The 11028-nt window shown below is 47.4% G+C and overlaps 1 protein-coding gene across 1 annotated transcript in view; it reads left to right on the forward strand.

Moving 5' to 3' along the window:
* CDH20 (cadherin 20, type 2) overlaps nucleotides 1–11028 on the forward strand; it is a 69028-nt gene that overhangs the window by 17676 nt on the left and 40324 nt on the right. The window contains exons 3-5 of the mRNA XM_006892725.1: nucleotides 1769–2063; nucleotides 3487–3606; nucleotides 6959–7126. Coding sequence (XP_006892787.1) covers nucleotides 1769–2063; nucleotides 3487–3606; nucleotides 6959–7126 — 583 coding nt within the window. The remainder of the gene's footprint in view (nucleotides 1–1768; nucleotides 2064–3486; nucleotides 3607–6958; nucleotides 7127–11028) is intronic.

Raw genomic sequence — 11028 nt, forward strand, 5'->3', positions numbered from 1 at the left:
CCTGACGCCACACTTCTCCTCATAGAGCCCAGCCTCCCGGATAATCTGTTCTGCATACAGGTTGAAAAGGTATGGAGACAGGACACATCCCTGGCTTACACCCTTTTATCTCTCCACATCCTCTCTAACATTTTTTGCTTGCTGGCCTGTTAAACTTTGCCACTGCTACTGGGGTACATGAATGAAACACAATAGAAGAAAAGGGGATGCAGCATTTGTCCATGGATAAAGCTCAGGAGGCAGGCAGGGAGAACAGGGAGGAAGAATGAACATGGTAAACAAGGAGGGAGGGAGGGGTAGAGAGTGTTTAGGCCGCATTGTGGGGATTTCAGTCAGTGTGACAAATCAAAATGTCCTTATATCATTCAATGGGAAATCATAAATGATAATAAAAGTTTAAAGACAATAAATAAGAAGAAATATTCCTGAGGAGGGGTTGATCCTCCTTTTCAAAGATGTCCCTGCCTCACACCGCACACTTGGGACCTTCATTTTCCAGGACTCTTATTTCCCAGGCTTCTGAGACAGATGAAGCTTAAAAAATGAAGTCGGTTCAGGATACAGAATATAATATGGTTCATAATTCATACAGTCCACACAGTTCAGGTTACGGAATGTGATAAGTAGGAGGCTGAAGACTGACAGATGGGACAATTTGGACCCATGGGCAGTGGAGAGCTGAGAGGGTCTGCTTCCACAGAGCACAGCCAGGGAGACTCTGACTGGCAGCTGTACCTCTGTAGGAGGACTGTGGCTGGTCAGAATGGCCCCAGTACCGATGCACTGGGGTTTTCTTTTGAGGTTTTTTTGTTTGTTTTTGGTTTGATTTTGTGTGTGTGTGTGTTGTTGCTGTTATTCATCAATTTACATTTGGTTTGTGATACAATCATGTTCAATGTATATAGTTTTTTGCAGGTTTGTTGTTGTTGTTGTTTAATGCCGTCGAGTCGTAGACGACTCATAGCCTGAGCACTGTTCGTACATAGAGTTTCCGGAGGCAAGCCATTTCGGAAGTGGATGCCACTCCTGCTTCCAGGCTTGATTTAGTCAGGAAGCTCCAGCCAACACTGTCCACCATGGGTGCCCATTACCACTATTGGCACATCACTGTCACAGGCTTCAGCACCACAGCAACCACAAGTTACCTCTGTACAGCAACGCACAGACCAGTGCTAGTAGACTTTGTAAATATTCAAATGGGGAAACAATTCTTCTGTGATGAATATAAGATGCTATTGTGAGCTAGTTGATAGAGAGTTGTAATGTCAGCCCCAAGATGGGTAGGTCAAATGCATCAGCTGCTTCATGGGAGAAAGATGGGAAATTCCTTCACATGTCATTTACAGCCTTTGAAAACTCACTGCAGGGTCAGCTGTAAGTCAGTTCTCACTCATAGGCAATGAGATTTTTAAGTGATAAATGTATGTTTGAGTGTGTATATTGCCATGCCAAATAATAATAATAATATCAACAAAAATAATAATAAAATAAACAAATGTCTCCTTATTAAAAAGTCAAAAAACTAATGTCAATGAATTCATGACAACTTCTATGTGGTTTCCAAGGCTATAAATATTTATAAAGAACACTTTAATTTTTCTGAAGAGCAGCTAGTGTGTTTGAACTACTGACCTTTCCATCGGCCACCTGCTATGGTATGCGCACCAGGGCTCTTGGGTGGTCACTAAGTTTAGACAGAACCAAACATAGCTTTCTTTCCTGCTGGCTTCCCATGTGTTACTGAGATTCCAGTGCTTTCCACCCCCAGCTTCACTCCGACATGGACCGAGGAGACGGGTCCATCAAATACATCCTGTCTGGAGAAGGCGCGGGTACTGTATTTACCATCGATGACACCACAGGGGACATCCACGCCATCCAGAGGCTCGACCGCGAGGAGAGGGCCCAGTACACGCTCCGAGCTCAAGCCCTCGACAGGCGGACGGGCCGGCCCATGGAGCCCGAGTCGGAATTCATCATCAAAATCCAAGACATCAATGACAATGAACCCAAGTTCCTCGACGGTCCTTACGTCGCCTCTGTGCCAGAAATGTCACCAGTGGGTAAGAGGGTGAACTACTGGGGTTGGCCAACAATCCCACCTGGTCTACAGAGGGCCCCCTACAAACATAGACATAGAGGTAGAGATAAAGCTTTGTGCAGAGGGAGACAGCAGAACAGCTTTCAGAGCTCGCCCAGAGAGGACCCCCAAGTCCCATGTCACACAGGAAGCTGCTGATACTTGAATCACCATAATGAAAGATGAGTCTGCTATTTTTAATAATATTTTATCTGATTAGTGTGGTTATTGCTCCTGGTGGCGTAGTGTGTTGCGTGTTGGGCTGCTAACCTAACGGCCATTTGTTGAAATCCACCAGCTACAGGGAAGAGAATGAAGAGCAGTGTCCTCCTGTAGAGATTGTTGTTCTTGTTGATGATGATTGCCTTCAAGTTGAGCACAACTCATAGAGACCCTATGAACAAAAAGCCTGAAACCCTTCTACAACTATCAGCATTTATCAAAGTTATAGAGTTTCTGGAGGCTTGTTGTTTAGGAAGCGGATGCCACTCCTGCCTTAGAACATGATGAGAGTCACCGTCACTCAGAATCAACCTGAAGGCAGTGGGGTGGGTTTTTTATGGGATGGGGTAGAGGGGAAGACATTCTTATTCAATTCTTCCCATATTTAGAAAGTAGAACAAAGATATAAATATAAATAGAAAATATGTGGATGATAGAGATAATAATATGTAGATGATAGGTAATACATGAATGACAGACGGGGAGAGGTAATACAGAGATGCTAGGTGGATACTCGGAAAAATTCACTGCTGCCGGTCAGAGCGGACCCACCGCTGACCCTACAGCCGGTTTGCAGAGGCTGTAAATCGCACGGGAGGAGATTGCTCATCTCTCTCCCTTAAAGCAGCTGGTGGATTCAAACCACTTGCCTTATATTGGCAGCAAAACTCATTAGGACAGACATAGACACAGATAATACATAGATGACAGATGGACAGATGGTTGGTAAAGCATAGATGATAGATGGGTCAATAAATAGATGATACACAGATGACAGATAATACACAGATGATGGGTATATAATACCATAGATGGTAGATAATGCATGGATTATGGATGGGCAGATGGATGGATGGATGGATGGATGGATGGATGGATGGATGGATGGATGGATGGTTGGATGGATGGATAAATAGATAAGTAGACAGTATTTGGTTTATAATAGAGCAGCATTTTTATATTATGGGGGGAAAAAGATGAGCTCCAAAGTGTTGTCCTCACTGGTTACTAAGAACTGAAAATATGCAAAGATTCACCCCAGCTATCGGGCAGAGCACGAGAGTTGAGAAGCCTGACTGGGGAAGCAGCGTACCTGGCCGCACTCTTGCAAATTCTCTCAGGCTGAGCCCGGGGACAGCATCCAGCCTGGATGACCTCAGGCGGCTCCCCTCTCTCTCCCGCAGGCACCTCTGTTATCCAGGTGACAGCCACTGATGCAGACGATCCAACCTACGGCAACAGCGCCCGGGTGGTGTACAGCATCCTGCAGGGCCAGCCATACTTCTCTGTGGACTCCAAGACAGGTAGGGGGCACAGCTGTGTCTGGTGGGGAGATCAAAGAGCCACCTCCACAAGTGTCCCCCACTCACCTCCCCATTTTCTGCAGTGATGTTTGTTTTCCCGAGAATACCCTTTGGAATCCTGAGAGGACCTGGATCCACATTTTAACGTGGACACACTCCAGAGCCCGAATCCCTGGTTCTCTAATGAGAAAGAGCCTTGGGGGAAACGTCCAGTCTGTTCCCATTTATTGCACAAATAAGGAAGTGAAGACATTGAAACCTAACCGTGTCCATCTGATTGTCACACTGTCACCTGATGTGCGGGCAGACGCGCTGTCCATTGGGCCACCCTGTGCTAAGTGGGATGAATGATGGCAGGCAGACAGGTTCTGATGAGGGAGCTCAGGACAGAGCTGAGCATGCATGGCCCCCAAGGGGGTGTCTTAAGCAGAGGGGACAGCAGAGAGCTGGGTGAGTCCTCCTGAACAGGCTCAATGTGACAAGGACGGACAACCAAGAGAGCTGCTTTCCTATTGGCCGAGGCACTTGGATGAAAGACTGTGAATGTTTTTCTAGAACCCTCTGGATGGTCTAAACCCACTGTGTTATCGTGCCTCTGTGCTAACCCTAAGGCCAGTGGTTTGAGTCCACCCAAAAGCACTTTGGAAGAAAGACCTTGTGACCTACTGAAAACTCAATTGGAAGACATTATGCTGAATGAAATAGCCAAGTCACAAAAGGAGAAATACTGCATAAGACCACTGTTATAAAACAAGACTGACGTGGGGTGGGGGCAGAACAGTGAAGCATGATTATGAGCTCTGCACTGGAAGGAATGTATGATTAGATATTCTCTGGGTGACAACAGTCAGGAAGGAAAAGTGCATTAAAAGTGAATTGGGAGAAAGGGGGAGGGAGGAAAATGCACATCAGTGCAGAAATTGAAACCCAGCCTTTCTGTAAATTTCATGGGGTTGCCAGGAGTCACAATGACTTGTGCCAACTGGGTTTTATGTTGTAGCCATGAAAGAGGCCTCTTAGCAGCCGTGAGTTAGACAGTGTAATTACTTGTGCTCTTCAATGCTACATTTCTTTGTTTATTATTTAAGGAGCCCTGGTGGCATGGTGGTTAAACACTCGACTGCAGACTGCAAGGCCAGTGGTTCAAACTCAGCAGCCCCTCCATGGGAGGCAGATGTGGCAGCTGCTCCCATGACAATTCCAGCAGGGAAAACCTGTGGGATAGTTCCATTGTGTCTTTTAGGGTCACTGGAAGATGGAATCGACTCCCAACCACAGTGGGTTTTGGTACCGTGTACTTGTGGGTTTTCAACCTTCCAAGTCCTTTTATAAACTTTACAGTGTGTGACCCTCCCGTTGCTCATGGGAACGTGTGACAGTCACAGCAAGTTTTACTACTGCCATGCCCTATACTGGAGAGTCTAGGGTGAAGGAGCAACTTCTAAGGAACTTGAGAAAAGGAGCCTGCCAGCCCCTGCCCCCAGAGGCAAGGGCCACCGTGGTGACCTCAGAAAACCAGTTATTTCTTTGTTAGAAAAAAAGAAAATATAGCTTTTTCTTTTTCGTGACCTGGTGGCAATTTTTATTATTTTCCAGAAGTCCTAAGGGAACCCAAGCCTTCAGAAAATGATGTCATAAAAGTAGAAAGTGAGGGAGTGTAAAATAGGAGGAGGGAAGGCGAAGGATCACACTGAGGGCTTTCTAGAAAATTCTTTCTCAATTCTACAATAGGGAGGGGTTTGGGGTGCCCACAGGGAAGCAGAGATGAGTGGGAAGAGGATTCCGAGTCCTTCAGATCCAGGCAAGAAGCTTACATGATGTTGACAGCTCCCGGGGCAGCTATAGAGTGAAGGTCAAAAATACATGAAAGGCAAGTTACTGCCGTGCCTGTGGGCCACTTAGGAAACAGCAGATGCTGCAGATCTGAGATTTCGCTCGAGCGAGCTCAGTGCTGTTTCACTGCATTGGCAGATGAGGTGGTGTCCCCAGTCCTCTGTCCACCCCACGGTCAGTTCGCCAAACCACTGCATCCACTGGGTGAGGGAGTGTCCCCGTCCTTTGTCCGCCCCCTGGTCAGTTCCCCACTGATCACTGGTAAATGTGATGAAAATGAGGCTTTAACCCCCACCTAGCATTATGGGCAATGACTTTTCTTAGTCAAGTATTGAAAGGGGAGTATCCCTCCTCATACCCCTTCTGCTGGATAAAACAATACCTGTGAGTGGATTTTTTTCAATTCGATTCCTCTTGTTAAAGAAGGCGTCCTGGTGGTGTTGACATATTTAACCTGTGGTCCAGCTGACAGAAAGGTCAGAGGTTTGAAGCCACCGGCCGCTCGGTGGGAGAGAAGAGCCATCGTTGCCCATAGATTCACAGCCTTGGAAGCCCAATGGAGAGTCACTGGGAGTCAAATCGGCTCACGGACACTGTGTTTGAGCTCTTAAGTGAAAAGTGGTGGAGTGGTTAAAGCAGTTGGTGGCTAAAAGATTGACAGTTCGAATCCACGAGTCAGTGGTTCCTGGAGAGCAGACCACTTCCATCAAGAAGCATGAAAAGGCAGTTCTTCTGGGCCTGCAATGTTGTCAGGAGTCAGAACTGACTCCGCCAAAGCGAGCTTGGTGGGGAGGGGGTGGGTTTTCTTTCTTTTTCTTTTCTCCCCCCGACTCCTTTGAACGGAACCGTGTCTGTCTCCACATTGAATTGCTACTGCTTCCCATCTGGGGAAATTTACCCTTATGCTGTTAAGAAATCAACAAGAGACCAGGCTGCTTTCATGACGTAGCTCACAGGATGCCAGGGACGCACAGGGGCGCACAGAGGTGAGCTGGGGCATGGAACAAGAAAACAGCAAAAGGAGCATCGGATATGCATCAAAAGAAGCATCAGATACTCTGTACTGCAGACAGCAAAAGAAAGAGAAATGAGCTTTCTAAAGAACATGCATAACACTATACGGTCTCTAGGGCTAGAGAATGAGTGCACAGAAGGAGGATTAGCTAGAATCCTGGCTGTGTGCACACAGAGGTTTTGTTTGGGGGACCCTGGGCCTGGCAGCCTGCAGGCCAGAGCTGGGTGGACTCCCTTTTAAGAGCCGCTGCTGCCACCTGCTGTTCTTCTTCGGTACTGCTGCTGGAAGAGCTCTGGCCTCGCTTCCTGCAGGGACTGTGCTTAACCCAGTATCTTTGCAATAGGCACTCGGGCCTCTTGTTTAACAGAACGCAGAGGAGCTTGCAGGGCTTGTATCTCAGCTCTGCACATTAACAGTGCACGAGGAGAAAGCTAGAAACTAGTAGTTTTAAAAAGGGATGCTGGGTTGCTGTTTTGCAAAACTACAGTGGTTTCTGTCCCCCAGGTGTGATCCGGACGGCACTCATGAACATGGACAGGGAGGCCAAGGAGTACTACGAAGTGATTATCCAAGCCAAGGACATGGGCGGGCAGCTGGGAGGACTGGCTGGGACCACGACGGTCAACATCACCCTCTCCGACGTCAATGACAACCCACCACGCTTCCCTCAGAGTGAGTACCCAGCCAGCGGGCCCTCTGACCTCAGCCAGAGAGGAACAGACCTCAGCCAGAGGGACAGACCTCAGCCAGCGGGCCTCCAACCTCAGCTAGAGAGGGACAGACTGCAGCCAGAGGGACAGAGCTCAGCCAGATGGGCTCTCTGGAGACTACTGCAGAAGTCTTCCTCTCGAAGCCCAGTTGCACAGCGATGCCCTCTTGCCTTGATCATACAGTCCCATACAACCACTGCCCTTCTGTGGACTTCCCATTTTGCCCTAGTGTGTCTCATCCCTTTGTTTCATTGCCACCACCCTTTGTAGCCCTAGGTAGTGCCAGTAACACACTGACCTGCTAACCAAAAGGTTAGAAGTTCAAGTCCACCCAGGAGTGCCTCAAAAGAAAGGCCATGTGATCTGCTTCCAAAAGATCAAAGTGATTGCAAACTTCATGGGACACAGTTCTTCTCTGTCACTTTGGGGTCAGGATCAACTTGATGGCGATCACAAGGGAGGCATTTAAATAGCTTTTCCCCCCCATTCATTCATATTCATATTCTCTCTCTCTCTCTCTCACACACACACACACACACACATCTCTGTGTTTCTCTCTTACTTACATTCATAAAATTAAACACTAATGAGTAAGATTTTGTTGGAGAGGTTAAACTTTAGTGACACACATCAGTGTAGTAGCTGAGATTGTTTGATTCCTCTCCAAGAAAACCAATCTCTGCTTCCCAGCGGGCTGGTATCACCACCTGTTGATAATGCAAGCGCTACCACAAAACCAGAGCTGACCCATCTGGCCGTCTTCATCTGTCAGCTCACAGCTGTGCGCTTGGAACAGCTATGGGAGGGCCCCGTTGTGCAGGGAGGAGCGTGTGAAGATGCTCGAGGCCCAGCCCCAGCCTCGCAGCTCCCCAGCCACCTGGCCCCGCATACCTCCTAGACCAGTGCAAAAGAAGGTGACCAGTACCCGCAGATGGGGAGCCAGGTGGGGGTGCAGAATGAGGCCTTCAGTGAATGAGGTGAATACGGAATTCAGGGACAGATGCATGAGACCTCAGGAGGGCACTGAACACTAGATAGGATTTAAGTCAGCAAGAAGAGAATATTCCAGGAGAGGGAGCTGTTAGTGCACTTGGAAAATAATAAATAAATAGATGTTTTCCATGCTGGGTGTGGAGCCTTGGGCAGTGTACGCAGCACATACAGTCCTGCTCTCCTCGGGCTCAACCTGCAGAAACCATGTGTCAGGAAAATACACGCGGAAACACCAGCGTGCACAGTGTATGGGTTCCAGGTACAGAAGAGGAACCTGCTTCAAACAAAGGCGCAGGGAATTCTGCAGAAATAAAGTTGTACATCTAGTTTTATATTCCAAGACACCGACAATCCAGACCTGCTTCTTGGCACGTGTCATCATTCTAATGGTAGTCGCTAAAACGTTTCGGGCAGGAGAGACATAAAGAGAGGCTGACGTGATTGCTATCTATGTAACAGCAACACGTACAGGATGAGCTGACGGCAGTGGAGACCGTTGTGGTTACAGGCTGGCAAGTTGACTACGACTCATGGTGACCCTTGTCCAGCACCATCCTCACTCTCTGCCATGTTCAAGTCCACTGTAGGAGCCACCTTGTTGAAGGTCTTCCTCTCTTTCACTGACCTTTCCCAGCATGACGTCTTTTCCCAAGGACTGACCCTCCTGAGAGCATGCCCGGAGTAAGTGAGAGGAGTTTCCACATCCTTGCCTCTGAAGAGCTCCCTGGTTGTACTTCCTGCAAGACAGATGTGCTTGTTCTTTCGGAAGTCTATGGAGTAGTCAATACTTTAACACACACACCACAATTCAGAGGCGCCAGTTTTCCTTCAGTCTTTCACCTTCCTTCTCCCACTTTAACTTGCAGTGACAAATACCATGGTTTGGACTGTTGTTAGGTGCCCTCAAGCCAACCCTATGACTGTTGTTGTTATGTGCCATTGAGTCATCTGTGACTCATAGCTACCCTATGTAGCTCTAAACCCAGCTTTAAACTTGGATAGCCTCTTCGAGGGAGTATAACTGACTCCCACACACCTAATCCCATTGTCCCAGTTGCCATGTCAATCCATCTCATCCAGGCTCTTCCTCTCCTGTGCTGCCCCTCCACCCTTCAAAGCATAATGGCCTTCTCCAAGGACTGGTCCCTCCTGGCCATTTGCCAAAGTATGTGAAAAAGGGAGCTTCAGAATCCTTGCTTCCAAGGATAAACATGGTTTCATCCTCTCCAAGACAGACCTATTGTTCTCCTGGCAGTCCATGGTATGTTCAGTACTCTTCTCCAGCACCACAACTCATAGGAATCTATTATTATTCTTCTGTTATTCCTAGTCATTGTCCAACTCATGACGCATAGCAAGTACTTGTGAAGACCATGGCCTGGATTAGACACCCCTTAGTCTCTAGACTGATATTATTGTTCTTTAAGCACTTTGGAGAGGTCCCTGACAGTAGACTTCCCCAATGCAATTCGTCTTTTTGTATCCTGACTGCTGTTGCCAAGAGTGTTGATTGTGGAGCTGAGCAAGCTGTAATTGTTAATAACCTCAATCTCTTCTCCATCCATCATGGTGCTGCCAATTGGCCCAGTGGTGAGAATCTTTGTCTTCTTGGTTGAGCTTCAATCCATATTGAAGACTACAGTCCTTAACCTTGTACAGCAAAAGCTTCAGGTTCTCCTCAGTTTCAACAAGCAAGGTTGTGTCATCTACATAACACAGGAGAGAGTGAAACCAGATTGCTCTTTGGAGGCAAGGATTTTGAATCTCCCTCTCAAATATTTCAAATATGTGGCCAGGAGGGACTAGTCCTTGGAGAAAGATGTCATGTCTGGGAGGGTGGAGGGACAGTGCAGGAAGGGAAGACCTTAGATGAGATGGACTGACACAATAACTGGAGTAATCGGGGTTGGGTTAGTGTGTCAGAGACAGTGAGATTGGCTCAGGATAGAGCAGGGTTCAGAGCTATTGTACGTGGGGTTGCTGTGAGCTGCAGGCAACTTGACAGCGTATAACAACAACAATAACAACAACTGTTGAATTAGAACTGGCTCCTAGATGACATTGCAGCAATCAGAGGCTGCAAATCACCTACAAGGACTCTGATGAGTCTTCCTCCAATCTTGATGTCATACTTCTCCTCATAGAGTCCATCCTTCCAAATGATCTGCTTAAACACAGGGAGATCAGGAAGGAGGCCTGAAGAGTAGAAATAATTCAGTCAATAAGGACTTGAGTGGTAAGGAAAAGACCAAAGGATGGAGCCCTTCTTGATTTCCAACCTAAGGGAAGCAAGGGAGAGAGTGGAGTCAAAGATGACAATGACGTGTTAAGCACAGGCGGCAGAAGGATTGTACCACTGACAGCTGCAGAGGCTGCAAAATGGAATGAGGAGCAGGGAAGGAGGAAGATAAATTCTGATTTGAATATGAAGTGACAGCAGGACGATCGGGTTGAATGTCCTTAAGGAAGGTGGAAACACAGAGCCCTGAATCAGAATGTGACATCAAGTCAGACACAGACACTGAAGGGAACGTTGAGGAAGTGAGAACAAAGACAGCTCCGAGGTGAATGACTGAACCAGGGGCAAGTGAAACTCTGCGTGTGCCCACAACAGACAGGCACGCTCTGCAGATAACCACGTTGAGTCAGCCAAACCACGTGCCTCTGGTGGCCTCAATACAGGAGTATGGCCTGGCTGACCACACTGTGTGACAGTGTCAGAGAGGATGATGCCAAAAATGACCACCTAAAGTGTTGGTGTGTTCTTTCATCCAAAATTCATTAAAATTTCTAAAGCATACCAGTATAATAAACTACTGTAACTTATATAAATGTTTGTTTTTGTAAATGCACCTTACATATATATCTATA

Source organism: Elephantulus edwardii, unplaced genomic scaffold (genome assembly GCF_000299155.1).
Source record: "Elephantulus edwardii isolate Elephantulus edwardi_28Jun2011 unplaced genomic scaffold, EleEdw1.0 scaffold00118, whole genome shotgun sequence".
Classification (NCBI taxonomy): Eukaryota; Metazoa; Chordata; class Mammalia; order Macroscelidea; family Macroscelididae; genus Elephantulus; species Elephantulus edwardii.